This window comes from Ptychodera flava, chromosome 5 (genome assembly GCF_041260155.1).
Source record: "Ptychodera flava strain L36383 chromosome 5, AS_Pfla_20210202, whole genome shotgun sequence".
Lineage (NCBI taxonomy): Eukaryota > Metazoa > Hemichordata > Enteropneusta > Ptychoderidae > Ptychodera > Ptychodera flava.
In genome coordinates, this window is record NC_091932.1 from 36,221,421 (window position 1) to 36,243,943 (window position 22,523).

The window sequence follows — 22,523 nt, forward strand, 5'->3', positions numbered from 1 at the left end:
AGGTTTATTGCTTTGCGAGATTTCACGTTAACTTACATAATCGTGCTTTATAGCAGCCGGCCAACATGGCGTCCGTGAGGTGCTTTAATGCTGTTCAAGCGCTTTCTCAGCAAAGGACAAGAATTTTAACAGGTAAAAAAACACATCACATATTGTAGTTGTTGAATATATAGTAGGCCCCAATGTGTCGCTTACAAACTTGACGTGTGGTGTTCACGGGGGGAAAAAAGGAGCGAATCACCAAGGTGAAGCAATGCACCTCCCATGTTTCGCCATCCACGCTGCATGCACTTTGGTTGAACCACGGTCGGGGGACCATGGTTGAACCGGTTATCTGGTCACCTAGTACTACCTGTTTTTAACCAGTATTGTAATGCTCTTTGTACTTAGCTCCATCGTTCACATTCTTTTCTTGCAATGCTTGATACAAAAAAGCTGACAGCTTGGTCCTGCAACATGCAGGGACGGCCGAGAGACAGACTCGATAAATTAAAAGTTGACATCCCGGGTGTACACATAACGGGTCGCTGGCATCATAACTGTTGTCCGTATCGACCATGTGTTCACACATGCACAATCATCATTCAAATTTCAATGCTTAAGTTACACTTTTTCAATAATAGTGTGGATGAACATTAGGGATGGACCATTTGATATCCCGGGGGAGGGGCTGGAAGATTGATGAGGCAGCATTATGTTTTTTAGCTACTATAGACTATAGTCTATAGAAGCTATTGGGATGGGTATCCGTCCGGCGTCCGTCGTCAGTCTGTATGCAGTGTTCTCCCTGAATAAGGTAACAGGGGCGTGGCGCCCTCTTGTAAATTCCGAGCGCCCCCTTGCCAGAAATGAAAAAGATTTATTTTTTTGAAACATAAAACAATAAAATGTACGGGAAAAAAAGTTGACAGTGATTTACAAGCAAAATGCGAGCGTGAGCCTCGATCCTGCAGACTGCAAACGTAATTCTCATCGATCTTGCAAATCTCGCGAGTTTGTGATGTCATCCGAGATCATAAGCCCATGTGCAACTCATCGAAGGCAGCCATATTTGCATGGCTCAGTCCGTAACGTTACGTTAGCCACGGTCACTCCATAGGGACCGTGCATTAGGTAACCGACTTAGCTGAGTAAACATGGCAAGGAGCTTGAGGGTAACCAAGGACAGCAGAGTACACTGAAGTTTTTATAGGAGGTTAGAATTTCGTTTGTGTATTCCTTCCCAAAGCAAAACAACCTAATGTTAGGCTCGGTCGGACGTGTATGAGGATGAGAACACGTGAGTGTTACGGTGATAATTTTGACATCGATGAATAAATGTATGTCTCTAGACTCGCTATGTTTTCGTTTTCAAAAAATGTAATCTTCATTGAAATCCGTGAACTGTAATAAAAGTTATGGAACACTGTTTCAGATCTCTTTTCCTTTGAGTTTTTTATACGAAAAAAAAATGCTCCGCAAGCCTGAGTTTTATGGTCACCGTGATAATTTTGACATCGATGAATAAATGTATGTCTCTCGCTATGTTTTCGTTTTCAAAAAATGTAATCTTCATAATTGAAATCAGTGAACTGTAATAAAAGTTATGAAACACTGTCTCAGATCTCCTTTCCTAAGAGTTTTTATACGAAAAAAATCTGAAAAAAATACTCCCCAAGTGCCACCAAATAACACCATTTTAATCTCTGTTTTTCAAAAGCTCCTGACCTCCCCCCGCGACCGCTAAAGCGGTCGCTTGTGGTGCTTCGCACCACGTCTTCGCCCTCTTCTAAAAAAATCCTGGGGAGAACACTGCTGTATGTATGTATGTATGTATGTATGTATGTATGTATGTCCGTTTGTGAGGCGTCCGTCCACTCAAATATCTTGAGAACCGCAGTACTTACTGATTTGATATTTGTTGTGTAGATGAAAAATATGATTTTGAGAAACTATTTTTTTTTAATTTTTTGATATTGTTGAAAATAGGCAAATTAATGCCAAAAAAGGTGTTTTTGGTAAAAAATCTTCTTCTTCATAACCGCTGGTCAGACAGCTTTGTTATTTGGTATACAGGTCCCTAGGGATAACCCAACTTAGATTTGTTAAAATTGTGATGAAATATGCAAATCTGTATTTTTAAGGAATTTTTTTGTCATTTTTGGTCAAAGTTTGACTTACATTGTATGTAATTCTTGTACTGTATAAACCCTATCAATTCACCCAGAAAAAAATAATTAATATGATTTTAAATAATTGAATTAATTAGGAAATCATCAAAGCCAAAATAATTTTAGTGTGGAATTATCAGAAAGTTCAACTTTTTTTGACAGTTCATCGTGAATTGAGGATTAAAACATGTAAAGGCAACTTTCCTGAATCCCAACTTTGATATATTCTGAACCACCATTTATGTTATCTAAAGAAATTGTTCATAATAGTTTGTCATGATAGGGCGGGTCAAATAAATAGAGATAGAGAAAGTTCTAATTTCCATTTATGGTTGACTTGGTAAGGATAAAATAAGATTACTTTTGAGGAAAAAAATAGAGTGGTCAATTAAAAGAGTGGTCAAAGTGATAGGGTTTTTATGGTAAAGCTGGGCTGTAAGATTCCTCATGTGCTATTTATAGCAATTATGCAATCTGTGTAAACAGTGCAATGAAAGTGTAACATGATTCCTTATAACAGTGTTTCCGTTAACGCAAAATCCTGCGTATTTTACGCAAAATTGTTCGGAAATACGCAAAAAAAAATCATGACTGCGTAAACAAATACGCATTGAGAAATGCCGCCCAATGACATGACGTACTTGGCCCGCACTACATTGCCTGAACGTGGTTCAATGCAGGACAAAAATAGAACATATGCACCTGCTTGCAAGTGACATTTATCATGATATTGCAACATTTTAGACTTTAGCAGACCGCAGCACTTTATGCAACTTTGTATTTCATCATCACAAAACGTCATGTCAATCAGTTCTGTACAGACAATGGCACTACAGATGCAAAAAATTCGAGAATCGATCGAGTCTACGTTGTTGGTAACACAATACAGTTAGGCCTAATGGTCATTACGGCGCATGTTTTTTTTTGGAAAGTGTTTACGGGTGGCCATTTAGACTCTGTCGGGTTGCATTCTTGAGAGGTCCCGCTGGACTTTGAACAGTATCTGCTTTTTGTTGGCCCTTTGAAAACACTAATTTCGTAGTCAGAAGGTATTTTCTTTGAACATGAACTCATTGGGCTGCTCAACGATCATATACGGGACATGCATCACGGCATGGCAAACTTTCAGCTAAACCTTTAAGCCCCCCAGGTTGTTGTTTTTTGTTAATAGAGCATGCGCATTACAGGAAACCCCCAAGTTCTACAGAAAAGACTGCCCAGCTCACTTCAGATACTGATTCCTACCGTACGCATTTTGAATACATTTTACGCAAATAAAAACTCAGTTGCGTAAAATCGTACGCAAGTTTTGAAATTGTAACGGAAACGCTGTTATAATGCTTTTGATGACCGTGAACTTCTTAAGTTTCAAACATTTGTCTCTTCAGTGTGCTTTCTCTGAGTACGTACAGTCTCAACTTATTCAACAGAACTTACTTACAATGTTAATTTGAAAGTTAAAATGTCCCTAGGATGACCTTAGTGAGGTAATTTCATACAGTCAGGAAATACTTAATTTTGTATCCATGTCTATAGTAGCTTCAGGGACTTTGGCCCTATGTTTACTTGATCCCTTGTACATTTTTTTTTTTTCCACTCTCTCACCTTTTTTATGCCAAACCTTTTCTAGCTGATTTTCATTTACATTTGCTTGGAACCTTTTTTTCGAAAATCTTCTCAGGATATCAAATGATCCGCCCCTTAGCCCTGTCACAGCCCCCAACATTAAACCGATAATGAAAAGTGTCAACCACTTCTTTATTTTAGGCCTACCATAGTTATTTTTCATGGTGACACAGTCATTACTTCACTTGTATTTCCTTCACTGAATGAAGAAAAATATTAGGGAATTATATCTAATTACATGTAACATTCAAATTGATTCTCTCGTCCATTTTAAATTTTATGTTAAAAATTATGAGAGTGACATCCAACATCACCCATTTATTTTATTTGTAAAAAATCTTCAATACATAAAAAAGTGAGAGTGAAATACTTTAATTTTAAAAACAAGTATTCTGTGGTATTTCTATTAATTTTTTTTATTTCATTTTGAGTGTGAAAATGAATAAAAATTCACAAAGTAGTGATAATTAGATGAGATGTACTTTATTAGCATACCAAATGGGTAGCAAACACACATTTGTACAAATTAGTCCTCTTTCTACCAGGCTCCATAGGCAAACCACATAAATAAATACAACTTGGGAGAAAGGATTAATCTGTAAAAACCTTAGTGACATCATTGTTATCCTCCATACACCACTGACGACATTTGAATGTACATGTACCATCCGATATAAACTGGTGAAGTTGACGCTATATCATGCTCAGATTATCAATGAAGGATTTTTAAAAACAGCACTTCATTTAAGAGTTCATGTTAAGTTGTAATATCTGTTCAGTTTCTCAATGAACAAGTTGCTCAAATAGTGGTTAAAATATTCTCTTTTATTAAATGTAGACTCATTTCTATGATTTTGTACAAAGTTCTGTTAATTAATTGTAAAAGACAGAAATGACAAAGTACGTGCATGCACGTACATGAAAGCATGACTTCAATTGCAAAGTTTTTTCAGCTATTGAAATGGAAATTAGATAACCACAGTAATGTAACAGTGCTTTTTCACACTAGAGGATATCAACTAACATGTTGGTGTTTTATATATCGTATCCATGTTTGCCTTTTCCAATATATAGCTAGGTATATTTCTGATCTACAACTACTAAAGTCTTATCAACTATGTAGTATATGATAGCATCAGTATGTTAAACAGTAAACTTGTAGCCAAAGACGAGATTTTCTAAGGTCTTCCATGAACAGAAAATATGGAGGTCACAAGCTAAGAACACCTGGCAGCCAGACACATGTTATATAAGTGTTAAAAGAGTTTAAGTTTGTAACTTCAAAGTTACTCACAGTACATATATTGTATTTTTACATAAATATCATAATCACATCCTTTATAGAGGTATCAGGTTAAGGGCATTTTGAAAATTTCATATATTCATTAGCCATCCTATGCAATAGAACATCCCATGAAAGCACAAAGGCATCTAGTTTCATAGTTTCATTAGCCATCCTGTGCAACAGAACTTCCCATGAAAGCACAAGGGCATCTCAGTTCTCTCTTATGACTGGACAGTCCACACGTCCAAGCTGGTTCCTGCCTTGTATTCCTATTGAAATATGCAATCTATCATGTAAATGATACAACATGTACAGTAATTGCAAGCTGTACAACTGTTACTAGCACTTCATGATTGAAAGCATAGACCTCATTGCTAGATACATGTATAACACAAATCCCATGGACATAGATCAAAAATGTCATTGATGGACTACCTCAGTGTACTTTTGAAGGTCAGATCAGTGGTTGCAATCAAAGTAAATTGAATCTTTTTGTGATTTTTTTGTTTCACAGCATTATCAAAGCCAGATTCCATCGTATTTATCTGCATCTGCTGCAATGAGTGGTAAGTCCTGTCTTCAAACTTTTTCAAAATTCTTCATTCTAATACTGCCATATGTTTGAACGAAATGGAGAAGTTCAGAAATATTACTATTTGCATTCCCTTGTGTATGTCAATCCAACTATCTCAAGAGTTGTTTAATTACTGAGTGTAATTTATACAGAAATAGCAAATAAATTCAAGTGGATTCAGTGTTCGAAATAATCGGTGGCAATGGTGGCATTTGCCACCAAAAACTGTCAATCTGCCACCAAAATTTTTTTCTGGTGGTATTTTTCTGCCACTAAATTTTGGGTCATCATGTCATCAATCCTACGGCTTGAATGAAGGAACACTGAAGGAACACGCGTTGTCGGACGGCGGAAAAAACTCATTAGCAAAAAAAAACCCAAACTAATTGCGACATTTTGGCATGAATGAAAACATAGCGTGAATCCAAACTTGTGATTGGTTAATCTCCATATCGATGACAGCAGCTTTGTACACTTGACATGTTGTTGTTCTCTATGATAGCCGCATAATGCAGTCATAGGGCACAAGATAAAAGCATGTTGTGACATTTTGAAAACAAAGCCAAACTGCAGCATGCGTGATTTAAATAATAATAAATACTTGCAATTCATTAGCCAGTACAGGCTCAAAAATTCCTATCGCCCGACGCCCGTTGCTAGTGAATTTTGCGGTCGGGCAATTAAAATCAATATGCTTCCCGTCCGACGGGCAAGTCCACCAGCGGTTGAATTAACTAAGCTTTGGATAATTCAAGCTTGAAAACATATTTCATTAAGTCTGTACACTTCTACAATCATTGTAAGTCCTTCAACTCTCAGAAGTGTTTTCTGAAAACCCTTGATCCGCCCGACATCGCAAAATAATCGTCCTTGCTGTGTTGTAAAACACAAAAAGTCGTAAAAATAGAGTTTTGCGACATGTTCTCTCCGACGACACGGAGTGAACTCACTGTTTTGTATGTGTGCCGTAAAGTGGTATGCTCTGAGAGTGGTTGCCATTCTCTTTGTGCAAGCGTACGTATGAGTTGTATGACAGTCGATCTGCTTCACGCGATAGTGTAATTGCACCATGTGCTTTGTAAATGGATGTAAACTTATTCAAAGCCATAGATCTCGGCAATGCTTACTGTTCAACGTAAATCAACACCCAGATGAAAAAGTACAAGTTTACATCGTAGTCGAAAACAGGCTCAGTCGACCAAGGAGGCCACATATTGCAGCTACGTAGTGCGTGAGATGCAGACAGTTTCAAATTACGTGACCTTGGTTTTTAGGGATCGGCTCTCACTTACAGAAAAAAAATCTGCACTGAAGAGTAACGAAAACGAAACTTGAATCTGCTCTCTTGACGAATACATTTATCAATAAACTTTGAAAGACTGCTGTGCTCAGTGAGCAAACATGTAAACAGGTAAAAGAGTTGCAGATGTACATGTGCGTATGCATTTGCAGATAAACACTAGCAGAGCAGTTGTTTGTGATCTCAGCTTGATAATAAAGAGCATGTAAATCACACAATCTTATTACTCTTATGCAAAGATTTTAATTTGGACTAGGTTGTGGAAAAATTCAAATTCAAAGATGTTTTCTAGATGGCCAAAATCTACAGAAAAGACTTAAGTATTCTCACATTTCTTCTGGGACATTTCAGATTTGGTAATAGTCCTTCATTTTAACAAGATGTAGTTCTTGTTTGAATCTGTTTTTTCCCTCTTTGAATTCACTTCATATGGCCAAACTCTTGCTCTCTGTTACAAATTACTGGTACAGTTATTAGAAATTTAGGGCAAGTAATTTTTCCTCTCGGGCAAGTAAAAATGAAATTCACGTGTCTCACGGTTAGTAAGTTTGAAATTTTTTTTCGAGGCCTGCAGTATGGGTTGACTTTTTGTGACGTGTACTCACCATATTTTCAAGAATTTATAAATTAGAATGAGTATGTGGCAATGACAAAATGTTGTATTATACCGATCACATAATGTGTTAAACTGCCACCAGATTTTTCATAATTGCCACCAGATTTCATATCCGGTGGCAAACTTTTGCCACAAGAAATAAAAAAGTATTTCTATCCCTGGGATTATATTTGCAGGCCAAAGGTATGAACAAGTTTGTGAATGAATAAATAAATGACAAGTTACTCTGAGAAGTAAATGCTTGTGGTCAAAGGACATACAGAAATAAGGGTGAAGAGGGAAAATATTCCATCTCCGGAAACAGGAAAAGCAAAGTTGTAGCTCGTAATGTTTGTTTCCAGATAGTACCATACCTGTACAAACCATATGGAAAATAATGGCAATCAAAATAGTTTAATTTACTAGAACTTTGAAGTAAACTTAAACTTTAAAGGGACAGTAACCATAGAATTGGGTGAGTATTTCAACTATACTTTGTGCAATGAAATACAGAACCTCAACTATGATTAATTCAGCCAATACATGGGTAGACTTTATTGTTATTTTTGACAAGTGAAATTGGTCAGGACTAGAATTCAATTTCAAATGTACAATAACAGTGCTTTTAACACAGAGACACACTCTGTGGACAATCTAAATAGTGGTTGTTTCAACATGGATGCTATGGGAAGTGGACAAATTGCAACTGACATGCTTAACAAAAATAGTGGTAAAACCTAATCCTATATGAATATCAGAATTATTCGTTGAATGAGTTGCATGCTTGTTAGTCCCCACGGACACCGTCCGGGGGACTAATAGGTTTGTCATGTCCGTCCGTGCGTCCGTGCGTGCGTGTGTGCGTCCGTCCGTTCACGCAGATATCTCAGAGACGCCTGGAGCGATTTCGTTCAAACTTGGTACAAGGATAGTACCCTACCTCATACAGATGCACATCGATTGTCGATTTGTTTCACAATGCGATCAAATTTGGCCGTGTTAGAGGACTTTTTAGTTTTCACCTCCATAGACTCCCATGTATAAGGCAGTCCATAGACTCCCATGTATAAGGCAGTCCATAGACTCCCATGTATAAGGCAGTCCATAGACTCCCATGTATAAGGAAGTCCATAGACTCCCATGTATAAGGCAGTCCATAGACTCCCATGTATAAGGCAGTCCATAGACTCCCATGTATAAGGCCAAGAAAAATAAAAATTTAGTTTCTCATCATATTCATATTGCAAAAAGGATGCAGTTACACAGTTTTTAGTCCCCAAAGATAAAGTCAAGGGGCTTTTAGATTGGGTCATGTCCGTCCATGAGTCCATCCATGAGTCCATCCGTTCACGCAGATATCTCAGACACTTTGACAAAATGTCACGTGACCTTGGTGACCTTTGACCTCGAATATACATATTTGTCCATAATCAGTAACCACAAGTCCTAAACCTTTCATATATGGTATGATGGGACACCCTATGACACCACATATTGTACCTCATTAATTATGTGCATATCTAATTTTGAGTGAGCCAATAGAGCTAGAGGTCTGATTTTTTGTATATATGGATAACTTAGCAATAAAATTTTTTTGACAAAATGTCACATGACCTCGGTGACCTTTGACCTCAAATATACATATTTGTGCGTAACTCAGTAACCACAAGTGCTACACCCTTCATATTTGGTATGATGGGACACCTTATGACGCCACATATTGTACCTCATCAATTATGCGCATGTCTAATTTGAGCGAGCCAATACAGCTAGAGGTCTGATTTTTGGTATATAGGGATAACTTAGCAATACAATTTTTTTGACAAAATGTCATGTGACCTTGGTGACCTTTGACCTCAAATATACATATTTGTCCATAACTCAGTAACCACAAGTGCTACTCCCTTCATATATGGTATGACGGGACACCTTATGACGCCACATATTGTACCTCATTAGTTATGCGCATGTCTAATTTTGAGCGAGCCAATAGAGCTAGAGGTCTGATTTTTGGTATATAGGGATAACTTGGCACTACAATTTTTTTGACAAAATGTCATGTGACCTCGGTGACCTTTGACCTCAAATATACATATTTGTCCATAACTCAGTAACCACAAGTGCTACACCCTTCATATATGGTATGACGGGACACCTTATGACGCCACATATTGTACCTCATTAGTTATGTGCATATCTAATTTTGAGCAAGCAAATAGAGCTAGAGGTCTGATTTTTGGTATATAGGGATAACTTAGCACTACAATTTTTTTGACAAAATGTCACATGACGTCGATGACCTTTGACCTCAAATATACATATTTGTCCATAACTCAGGAACCACAAGTGGTACACCCTTCATATATGGTATGATGGGAGACCTTATGATGCTTCATACTGTACCTCATTAATTATGCATATATCTAATTCTGAGCAAACCCATAGAGCTGGATGTCTGTCATACATATGCACATAGATTTGTTCTGTGATACGATCCAATAAGGCCGCCATGTGGCCATTTTATTACGTTTCTTTCATGTCCTGAACTACAGCTCAGACATGTATCAAGCAAATTTATTCAAAAGTATTTTTATCACAGACCTAATGAAGAGGACTCTATCCTCTCTGAGGACCTGTAATCAAAGTACCCATTAACAAGTGGGGACTGTGGTCATCCAACGATGATTTTATACCTAGATTTTTCATTGCAAGTATGAGCTAAGTGTCCAAGGACAACAAAGTTCCTCTGATACTGGTTGACTGGTGGATTTTCTTTGCTAAAACTGATACAAAACATTTAATACAAGTGCTTTTAAAAGTTGTGCCGTGAACACAAGACATGAAACTGATTTCACAGAGTGATACTGATCTTTTGTGGAACCTCCAAAACAAACGAGTCCTTGAGTTGGCCCCATACATATACATATACACCTAACAATGCATGCGATTGCAAAATTTTATTCACTCCAGAGGAACACTGTTTTGTCATTGATACATCAAGTTTGTTTACACTCAACACAGCCACAAGTTAAATAGGATCTTGCCAATAGGATCTTTCTTACTCCTAATATTTATAATATCGCTCAGAAAGTGAATATGCAGACAGAATACATGTCAAAATGCGGTAAAACTATAGCGTGTACCAGTCGATGACACTCTTGCTTATATTTATAACAATGTTTTTCATATCAGTGATTACAGATATATACTTACATGTAACAACAGGAGTGAGAACCCTTAAATACATTCTGTACAAGGTTTGAATGTTGTTTGATTTTGATCTTACAGGGAAACATTTGCAGTATGAAGTCAAAGGAGATGTTGCGGTCATCAGGTTTGATTCACCAGGTGCTAAGGTAAGTAGAGACCTCCTGACTTCTTTGCAAACTTAAAGCTTTTTTTGCAAACTCTTGAGCTCACTACTGACTTATTGCAATATGCGTGTGTCAGACTTCTATACAAGCAGTTATGGAAACTATAAATCTGATCAGGTGACTGTCAGAGTGAACAGGTGTAGGCAATTTCAGTAAGTGTTTCACAAATTACTGAATCTGTATGTCTTTATTGTCAAAACAAATTATGTTGTTTGATTTTATCATCAAAAACTTATTTCGATAATGATACTATCATATGATGGTGATTCAATTACATGAAAATGCTTCCTTGATTTGAATAATACAAGCACACAAGAAAGACTTCAAGATACATGGGCTGAAATTTGTGTGTGTGTGTGTGTGCGTAAATGGCATTTTTTATGACAATTTGTGAATTCCAATATAGATCTGTCTCATAACACAAATTGGCAGGACCAGCAATTGAAATTGGTTGTAACAATGTCGTCATGTTTTCAATTATCACAGGTGAATACACTAAACCAGGAAGTTATGGGTGAATTTCAAGAAACGATGACACAGATTGCCAATGATCCGGTTGTAAGAGGAGCAGTACTTATATCAGGAAAACCAGGGTGTTTTATCGCTGGGGCTGACATACAGTACGTTTGCATTTACTATCCTATGTCTTTGCGTGACAAGTTTTGTCATGAGGCTATGTCATAAATAATCATATCATTACTTTGCAAAACAGAATAAAGTAGAGGTTGTTGGTCTACACCTGGTCACGGTCCCCAGATCGTGACCTAGTCTATGAAATTGGTGCAATACACCTATGTATAACATACAATGTGATTGTGACACCTAAATTTTAAAGGTTGGTGTAGATCATTTCTCAACAATGGCTTGTTGCACACTTTTCATAATCAACTGTGTTTACAAATTTCTTCAGTATGATGTTTGTCTACTCTTGACGGTATGAGTGTAGCTACAGTCAACATGAAGTGCTTGAGCAATTAGATTTGCTTCAAAGTTATCAACAGCTGTCCAGAGTGATAAACAGCGCCCTCTACGGCAGACGTTGATTTGTAGTACAAACCAACCTGATTTTCACAATTTAAAACAAAAACAGAGGGGTGAAACACATTAATAGCAGCAGAATAGGAGCACTAAAAACATGTTTTGGTTACAACCCTTCATTACTTACTATTACCACAAAACTGTATAAAAACCCTGATTAAGGATGGTACCTGATAAATCTGTTTTTCATTGCACTTTGCTTCCATTGTAGTTTTCTTAACCTGTTCCATCCCAGTTTTCTGGTTTTAATCATTGTTTTGATAACTGACTATTTGTATCTCTTTCTCTTTCTGATCAGAATGATTGCCGCATGCAAAACTGCAGAAGAGGTAAGAAACTTTGCAAATTCAAATTTTTCTTTTAAATAATTTAACAAGGAAGAACAAGTTGTAGAGTGCAATTGTGTCTTCCAAGCTCATTGTAGGCACTTCATTCCCAAAGTTTATTAAAAATAAGATGTTGAGATTGGCTTGCTTTCGTATCTCTCTGTGTCCTCAGTATTCTTTGCGGTCCTCCCCTTGGCATCTCTTAAGGTATGCCATGGAGAATTCACACAGAATTCCATATGGTAATCTACTGACCAATCAGCAGGCAGGAAATCATTGGATGTGCCTGTATTACATACAAGCAACACTGATTAACCTGTTAGTTTGTATTGAATTTTGTCAGCTTGAAGCAGGTCTACTCATCATGGTGATTCTGTATTGGGATAGCTATAAGGATTACTTACCTCTTTTTTGCAATCACTAACTATCCAGCTGTTTGAAATTTGCACTACCAAACTGCAACTTTGACAGAGACCTACATGTATGAGATCCATAATAATTTTTCCCAAAAAATGATGTCTTTCTGCAAAATACACCAAAAAGTAATATGTTTATAGAAACTATTCTAATATACCGCTATTTGCAACTACAGTTGTATACCTGTATTTTTTTTAATTCGATCATGAGTATACTTTTATTTACCTTTATTCAAGTTTCCTTTGTGTTACTAGAATAAAACAGGGAATTCTAGTGAACGTGTGTGAAGTAAACTACATATACAGTTTTGTAGCATAGGTAAAACACAACTATGACAAAATCATTTACCTATCTTGTTGAGTGTTGGTAAAACCATCATGAACACATCCATTGAACTTTTTTTTCTTTGCAGGTAGTACATTTATCCCAAGATGGACACAAAATTATGGATGCAATGGAAAGCAGTCCTAAACCAATTGTGGCAGCTATTATGGGTAGCTGTCTTGGAGGCGGACTTGAAGTAAGTCCACACAAACATTGTCACCATCCAGACTATGCAAAAAGTACAAACATGTGCTTCTAGGCTGTTGTTTTGCACGTACCTGTTTCTTGAGATGGGAACTTCAGCTCTTTATGTATCACACAAGCTGTTCTTCCCACTTAATCAATTATATGATCCTGTGGCTGTCCATTCAGGAGTATGGTTCAGCTTGTGTGCTGTAGAATAATCTTTTGATAAATCGGGATGTTGTTTCAGACATCAGGCATCCAAGAATGATCACCTTCCCCAGTACCTGTTGGTCACATTGAAGTTGCTGCGCTTGCCACCCATACTTGAATAAGCCTTTGACAAACTTTCCTTTCCAAATGCAACTCGTCGTACTTTAGGAATTGTCTTTCAGAGCTGTCCCACCATCAATGTTGACTTTTGTAGGATCTTCAGTAGCAACAAAGAGCTTAGCAAATATGTGAATGTCTGACACATCTTTTGTCTGTCAACTGTTTTGGTGTAAAAACAACTTCTTGCAAACCACCAGGTCCAATTTCTTTAAAATAGATACTCTTATTCCTGACATATCGTAACTTTGGGTACTTCAAATCAGTGTTACATTTCTACATTCAAATATGTAAGAATTATTCCCTTAATTTTCTTATAAAATATTCTTTACCAAAACTTTGTGTCCGATAGCTTTAAAATGTTAATCATATTGTAGGGAGGACTTGTTTTGTGTTTTCTGTGATGCCTTCATTCCGATGATTTTTTTGACTGGAGACTGGAGAGAATCGTATGATTTTCACCACTTACATTCGTGAAAAAAAAATCCTGGAGCTGTATCAGTTGCTAGGTCATTTGTGCCATTATTGACTGTTTTATTTCCTTTCTCACCAGACTGCCTTAGCATGTCATTACAGAATAGCCATGAATGATAAGAAAACTTCTCTAAGTACACCTGAAGTCATGCTGGGTCTTTTACCAGGAGGAGGTGGAACACAGCGATTGCCAAAATTGGTATGTATAGTGAAAGATCTTATGATTTTAATGCCATGAAAAAAATTAAATGTTAGGAAAAAGCCCACCATTTTGATATCATGTTTTTGCTGTGAGTATAGTGAACAAGAACGCTGTTGTATTACCAATAACCCTGTTCATAAATGACATCATTTTTCTTTCATTAATGAGCAAAAATAGATATTTGTCCACATTTTCCACAAGAAGGGCAAAAATGAATCATGCTAGTGTTAGAATGGATTCTCAAAGTCGCACGAATTCATGGCTCAAACAATAGGGTGAAACATTAGCCAGGTATGCAACAATAAAATTTGCCAGAATTTTGTAGTGTTCAATATCGTTCTCATGCAGTTATATTTAGTAACAAACGTGATCGCAATTGCACTACACTGGAAATTTCAATGGACCATCACATTTCTCATATTTTGTTCACTTTGTTGTTCACACTCATAGGTTGGTCTGCCTTCATCCCTTGACATGGCACTGACTGGCAGAAACATTCCGGCCAAGAAGGCTAAGAAAATGGGACTTGTTGATATGACTGTAGAACCCATAGGTATGTATATATTCTGTGCTCTTTGCACTACCTTGTACTGCACCCAGCATAATGAGAATACAGCAAAGTAAAGTGTTTCAATATGACAGAACGATCCATTATAAACTAATGATGACAAAGTGTGGCAATATTAGGCAAATCATATATTCAACGACGAAGAAATGTGAAGCTCTTGCTGGTTCAATTAAAAGAACATTTTCCAATCAGAAGAGTTTTGGACTATCAAAAGACTGACTGGTTTACACATTTCAGGTCCTGGTATTGCTCATCCTGAGTTGAGATCATTACAGTACCTTGAGGAAGTCGCAGTGGATGTAGCAAGGTAGGATATGACGGATTTCACTTTTTGCTCAGAGACATTGTTATCTGATATACACATTTAAGTGACCGCTTAGCTTGGATCCATCATTTGTGTCACAAATTACATTTGAGATTTCTTCACCTGTCCAGCTTGTTACATCAGTTTCAAACAAATTTTCTGTCAAATTGTGTATTTCATTCCTTCATCAAGAGCTGTGTTTACTGAAATGTGTGCCCTGATAGAACAGCCAAGTGCATTCAAGACTCTGTACTTGAAAAGTTAAGGATGATAAATACCTTTTAGACACTTTCAGATTTTTATTTTTTCTCAATTGAACATGTCCCAAACCCCAATAAAGTATACATTTTCTGAAAGCCCTGATATAGAGCTATCTGACCAAGAACAGTGCACGGTCATTATTTGCATAAGAGTCACGTGACAAGCGTTTTGCTGAACCTTCCAAAAACCGGTTTTCCCGGCCTTATGCAAACACGCTGCAAGATTTCCGGTTGGAATTTCTTCATTGACAAGCCTTGACAATATCCTTCAAAACCGTGTCTGCGATTTTTTCTCGGAGGCTCCATTCAAATTCTATGGCGTGATAATTAAAATTCCTTGAAAAGCACCTTCGTCCAACACCTTTAAGAGCGCATTAAAAATAACAAAGGCATATAAAGGAAATCCCAGACACTGATTTTCAGTTCATTATGTTTCCAATGGACGGTGTGAATTTCAAGCAGCTAGTGTTTGTGAGCGCGAATTGACGAGGTGCCAAAGAAGGGTACTTCATTCACACATTGAATTCGAGAAAAACGCAAAAAACATGTTTTGATACTTCTACGCTACGGCATTTGATAATTAGACGTGCACGAGCCTCAACACGGAATACTTTGTTACCAAGTGATGATGTCGGCCGGGAATGACAGTTGTTCAGAGAAAAAGTCCCAGGAAAATAAAATAAATCGCGGAAAACTACCAATTTTTGGAGCCTTGCGCGTCGACACATCGCCACAGCGAATGGCTTCAGTGGGAAAAACAATGACGTCAGCAGTCATTACTGATAGCGGGCGTGTCCTAAATTCATATGCAGATAAGCTTGTTTGCGTTCCCCAGATCACACTCCCCTCACACGCTATATAGACATTGCAGAACCGTAAACTTGATAGCGTACTATCGCACTAATTGCAAAGTTAATTCTAGGACGCGCCATTGCGCAATAAAATCTCGAATGGCCCTCATTTCTACGTTTGACGCGCCACTAAGGGCGCAACATTATATGAATGGGTCGATCACGCAGAGTTCACGTAGTTCATACATTCGCGTAGCTCCCCGAAGGTCATTACCTCAGTCATAGTGTGACATGTAAAACGATTCAGTTACCTATCAACCTTTGCAATTAAATACCCACTACAGCATATATGGTGGTACATAGGAAGCTGGGTAGAAAGGACTGATGTAGGGGCAACGGTGTTTTGGAGCCGTACGCATGTGGCATGGCCGATGAATAAGCATATAAAACAACGGCACTGGCCGCTGCGTAAAGGTGGAAAGCTAGTCGACATTCGGATTTTTAACGCCGGTATAGTTGATGAACCCAGGATGATCGGGCAGTCCCTTAAATTGAAGCGTTTGCAACATCTACCGTCCGTACAAACGAAACGTTGAACACTGCAAGGAAAACGTCCATGATCGTTTTGAAGAGCAACACATTTTAGGTCGGACACATCTCGTTTTCCAGAGTAGCCAGGTCTTTGCATTGAACAACACCGCTGTGTAAAACCCTTTTGCCAGAACCAATGATCGTAAATTTGCTAATACATACGAGTTATGTTTAAAAGTTGATGTATCGATCACTTTATTTAGGTCGTACGGGTTACAGTCTCGTGCTATATCAGTGTATAAGTAGCCTAATTGTCGATGCGTGCAAATCGAGGGCCACTCCGGAGAAATCCTACCGGTGTTAAAGCTTTGATCATGATCGTTTCACAGTCAAAATCACAGTCCTTAGCAATTTGTACAGTTGTTCAAGTCCGACATATCAATAATTCATCACATAAGTTACGTAAACAATTGAATCAAACCAAACGGTTTGCTGTTGCCATTATTGGGCCTGTTGCGTACGTACAAGGGACAACTTTGCAGTAGGCTTGGTTGGTTACGGGGGGGGGGGGGGGGGGGGGGGGGGGCGATCTCCAGTATTCTCCTTTTCTTGACTTGATAGACTATTGTATTTTCTGCAGAAAATTCAAGGTTTTTACATGTGTGATGATGATGGCCCCCGATTTTCTAAAATGGCCCCCTTGGGACAGGAGTTGGGGCCAACAGTGGCCCGTTGTTTTTAAATCCTAGAATGAACACTGTGTAATTGTTTATCTAACATTGCGAAAAAGTACGTCAACCACCGTAAAGCGGCGTGTGCAGGCTCCGACCAACCTAGACTTGTCAAGTCGGTGAATTTAAAAAAATAAAATCATTTATAATAGTTTCTCTTGTGTCTCTCCTATTTCGTACAAACCTATCCGGAATTGGCAGCTCACGCCAGGTTTTCCCAGCGATTGAATGCGTCACGTTTGAGTCTGCGCAGTAGTGAGTTAGTTTCTGCCGGATTCACCGACTTGGACTTCTTGCAAAGTACAGGCGGTGAGACGGACTGTGTACACAGTGACGTTGAGCAAATACAAAATGATTGACAGCCCCCGCCGTTATTCTGGCCAATAAGAAGAACGCATTGCTAATAAACCTCTGCATGCATTAAAAAGTTTGTTGTCATCTCCGTGCAAAGCTAGTATCGAGTACGTTTTATATCTGGGCATAATGGCATCAAGTTCGTACATCAACCGCGTTTTACTATTGATCGGTCGACCATTGCTAATCATGCGAGATTACCAAAGAAAGCTTGTTGAGAGTTACATTGAGGGAAAAGATGTGTTCGTCTGCGCACCAACCGGCAGCGGAAAATCACTGACACTGACATACGAAGTTGCCCCACATTGTTTTGATTTCCATCGCTTTGGGCACGTAAGAGAACAGGCTACAACTGTAAGGACGGTGTCTTTTCCCATCCTTGAATAACCGGCCACGATTTTCGCATTTGTAACATGGGCCCAACAACAACATAGCTCTGCATGGCAGGGCTGTGTGTTACCGGCGTTCAGCCCTGCCATGCAGAGCTACAAACAACACAGATATTTTCACGCGTTTTCGGTGATAGAACAGAGGTCGTACCCGAATCGCACTTGACATTTTTCAACAACGCCGTGTGAGTTTTATGCACGTCTCGTTTGGGTCAATTGGTAACTCCCCCAATGTGTAAAATTTAGTGATGTCATCTTATGAATAATATATGAGTAAAGAAAACGTCATCTCATGAATAATTTATAGCAACGCAGATCGTGCAAGAAAGCCAAGTCTGTGATTCCGGGTGAAACTCCGCTGTATAGCGTTCACTCCACTCATCGCGTTCACCTACTCATCGCGTCCACTCACGCGCGCGTTTCACATGAAAGCAGAATACAAATCATTGCGTTCACTCCACTCAAACATTCACAAATCACAGACTTGAACCATGGATGTCTATTTTTTACATCCATGCTTGAACCAAGTCTACGACCAACCCTAAGCAAAGAGTGATAAAACGTCGCACTGCTGAGAAATCGTCGTTGACACGATGTCTTGACCACACTAAGAAAAATGACTTGCTCTCTGGTGTAGACTAGTCTGGAACTGTACGAATACTTGTTTATTGGACTAGGCTTCGACAAACATTTAATTACGGTTTATTGTTTACAGACGGAAGTAATCCTGGTGTTTGGAGAAGTCACAGCACGTCATTATGTAAATTAGCTAGTGCAACGCAACGTTGTTTCACTCAGATGGATTATGGAGATAGCAATGCAAATGTGTCCACAATGTTTACAAAAGCTCCCCGGTTTACCGGGATAGCCACGTGCATTGGTTTGATTTTTAAAAAACTGTGAATTACACGGAAACCATTCCTTATCTTGAACTGGCGACACATCTCAATTCTGTGTCTTACTTCAAGGCGTATTCTCAGAGAATTTTGAAAATTTGACAGAAAAATGAACGATTTCGTATTTATCATCCTTAAGTCAGTCATTGGAACAATCCTTGCCTGTATAAAACATCTTACACGAGTGCAAAGGAGACTTTTCATTACATGCACTAAAACACTGATGTTGTTATTGAAGCACTGTAACTATCCATTTCTGTTTCCATCCAGCGACCATCCGAACATCTGCATATGCCTTTTAAAGTTTTAAAAGATAAAATAACCTTGTGATTTATTACCTTGTATGATTTGCATATATTGAATTTGTTTTGACGTCAAGTAGTTGAACCAATGTTCAAAGGTATAATTCTGAACTTTTGAGTAATGTCCAGAAACGACGAAAATGTTGTATTAGTCAATTCCCAAGTTAATGTTTGAAGAAGCAGGTTCAAACTCAGTGGAGTTTAGGAAAAAATTGTTCATACAGCTGTAGAGGGCGCTCTTTATAAAAATTGCACTCGATAAACTTGAAGTACTACTTAGTTGCTTAGATTTACATGTAGTTTGGCTGTTGTTGCTGGTAGAGGTAATTAACTAAATTAAATAGTGAACTGAACTACATGGTTGCCGTCATTTTACATGTAGGTCAGTGAATCTCTTCTCATATAAACATATCAGAACACCAAATAGTTATTTCCCTGTGAAAGAGTATGTTTTATTTACAGTGCACTGTATGTAGCATTATTATAGTGGTAACGAACATGGAAAACTTATTCTTATGTAAAGCTGTCTGAATTTTATGGCATTTGTAATATTTGGATGTCTCAGCCATCATATTTCTCATTTTCCTGGTTGTTCCATTTTCCATTTTGTTCACAACACTCTGTGTTTTATAAAGAAACTCATGTATACTTTCTTTTGGTCAACCTCCTAGGGGACTTGCTGATGGTAAAATAAAGACACAGAAAGACAAACCCAAATCACTTATGCAAAGTAAGTAAATATCTATTATCAGACGCGAAAGTAAATATCTATTCTCAGCTGTCGAAAGGCAATGCATTTCCAACCATTTCCACAACCAGGCCTGTCAATTCCCAGTAAGCAAAGTCAGTACAAATTGCCATTGAGCCAAAACTCACTTGCATTATTACTTACTTGGCATGGCATATTATGGGGAGTTTAGGCAGCTGGTTTCAATAGTCCAGGTTGAGCCAGACTGTTGAAGGCACATTAGTTTTGGTCAGAAATAGAAGCTGCATGACAACCAAAGACTATGAGAGAGTCAGATCAAAAACAAATTCATACATTGCATGGTTAGTAAATGGTTAGAAAGTTGTCAAAAGATGTCATGTACTCAAGCTTAGAAGACGCTGTTCTTGTATTATCTGTCATCAAAAAGTACTGTATTTTGGTCTTGAAGATTTACTTTTATCAGATAAAGGATGTACAAGTACTTAAACCTGTATCTAAATTTTGGAAACATGAAGAAAATAAATTTACCTCTAATCTTAACATCAAAGAAGTAGAATCAATAATTTATAGAAAAATAAAATTTAATTACGTGAATGTAAACTTTAGAGACAAAAGATAAAAACATGATAAGAATCTGCCTCAAACATTACGTCTATTGTGACATCTCATGATGTGATCTTAATGACAAATTTGTGAACGTTTTGAATGTTTACTTTGTTTCCCAACGTAGAGGCGACAGATTATGTAATGAGCACAGGTTTTGTGAAAGACCAAATCTACAAGAGAGCAAGAGCCACGGTGATGAAACAAACCAAAGGCAACTACCCAGCACCACTCAAGATAATTGATGTAAGTAGCGTATGTCAATGAGTCACCAATCTTACACATCCCCACCAACCCCGTTTTCTGTGCATAATAATTACACACACAGGGGCTGAAAAATGATGATGAAAGGTTTTACAAAAAAAACTTTGAAGATTCATGGTATGGTCATAATTATAAAATATTGTTGTTTATCATGTTACCCAAGTTTGACCTATTCTATTTCCAGTCATGATGTGGGAACCATATCATCTCATACTTATCCTACACCATGGTAACATCACTCTTCAATCAGAACAGGACTTGATATACTTGAAGAGATGTAAAATCTCCGTGTTAGAACATAATATGCTATTTGATTGAGCTGTTCTACTTGTATTGTATTTCTAGAGCACCAATCAAATCAGAAATGTATGTTATGACCTCATGTTTGCTTACTGATGGAGTTTTCTTGGTATAAGTTATAGGTGTCTGGCGCCCTCTTGTTGTGGCGTCTGGAGGCCTTGCCAGTGCAAATGTTATAAAAACAAACAGCTTTAAATTTAGAATGAAAGATCAACACATCCACAAGCCTGATGTGTAAATTTTCTAGGGAGAACTCGGCTTGATGCTATATTTTGTCATTAGGGTGATCTTGTTATGAAATTTAAGATGAGATTTGCTCACGCTTTGAAGTTTGTAATGTCACTTTTGCTTTTAATGTGCCCATTTTGACCTTTTAATCTTTGCAATTTTAGTGTGATGTTGTCAATACTGTGTTTGCTACAGATCTTCAACAACAGTAGCTGGTCTCTTGTACATTGCACATAATACCATCAGTGTTCTCCCCAGGATTTTTTTAGAAGAGGGCGAAGACGTGGTGCGAAGCACCACAAGCGACCGCTTTAGCGGTCGCGGGGGGAGGTCAGGAGGGGGGTGTCCCCCCTCCTGCCGTTGGAGCTTTTGAAAAACAGAGATTAAAATGGTGTTATTTGGTGGCACTTGGGGAGTATTTTTTTCAGATTTTTTTCGTATAAAAAACTCAAAGGAAAGGAGATCTGAGACAGTGTTTCATAACTTTTATTACAGTTCACTGATTTCAATTATGAAGATTATATTTTTTGAAAACGAAAACATAGCGAGAGACATACATTTATTCATCGATGTCAAAATTATCACGGTGACCATAAAACTCAGGCTTGGGGAGAATTTTTCAGATTTTTTTTCGTGTATAAAAACTCAAAGGAAAAGAGATCTGAAACAGTGTTCCAGAACTTTTATTACAGTTCACGGTTTCAATGAAGATTACATTTTTGAAAACGAAAACATGGCGTGTCTAGAGACATACAATTATCATCGATGTCAAAATTATCACCATAACACTCACGTGTTCTCATCCTGATACACGTCCGACCGAGCCTAAAATTAGGTTGTTTTGCTTTGGGAAGGAATACACAAACGAAATTCTAACCTCCTATAAAAACTTCAGTGTACTCTGCTGTCCTTGGTTACCCTCCAGCTCCTTGCCATGTTTACTCAGCTAAGTCGGTTACCTAATGCACGGTCCCTATGGAGGGACGCGTGGCTAACGTAACGTTACGGACCGGATGAGCCATGCAAATATGGCTGCCTTCGATGAGTTGCACATGGGCTTATGATCTCGGATGACATCACAAACTCGCGAGATTT

The 22,523-nt window shown here is 38.0% G+C and overlaps 1 protein-coding gene across 1 annotated transcript in view; it reads left to right on the forward strand.

Annotated features, from left to right (window-relative positions):
* The first annotated feature begins 47 nt into the window (after nucleotides 1–47).
* LOC139133800 (trifunctional enzyme subunit alpha, mitochondrial-like) overlaps nucleotides 48–22,523 on the forward strand; it is a 33,087-nt gene continuing 10,611 nt past the window's right edge. Inside the window, 11 exon segments of the mRNA XM_070700569.1 lie at nucleotides 48–132; nucleotides 5,576–5,627; nucleotides 10,819–10,886; nucleotides 11,391–11,524; nucleotides 12,241–12,271; nucleotides 13,098–13,205; nucleotides 14,076–14,195; nucleotides 14,649–14,751; nucleotides 15,004–15,073; nucleotides 19,996–20,054; nucleotides 20,764–20,882. Coding sequence (XP_070556670.1) covers nucleotides 5,621–5,627; nucleotides 10,819–10,886; nucleotides 11,391–11,524; nucleotides 12,241–12,271; nucleotides 13,098–13,205; nucleotides 14,076–14,195; nucleotides 14,649–14,751; nucleotides 15,004–15,073; nucleotides 19,996–20,054; nucleotides 20,764–20,882 — 819 coding nt within the window. The 5' untranslated portion in view covers nucleotides 48–132; nucleotides 5,576–5,620.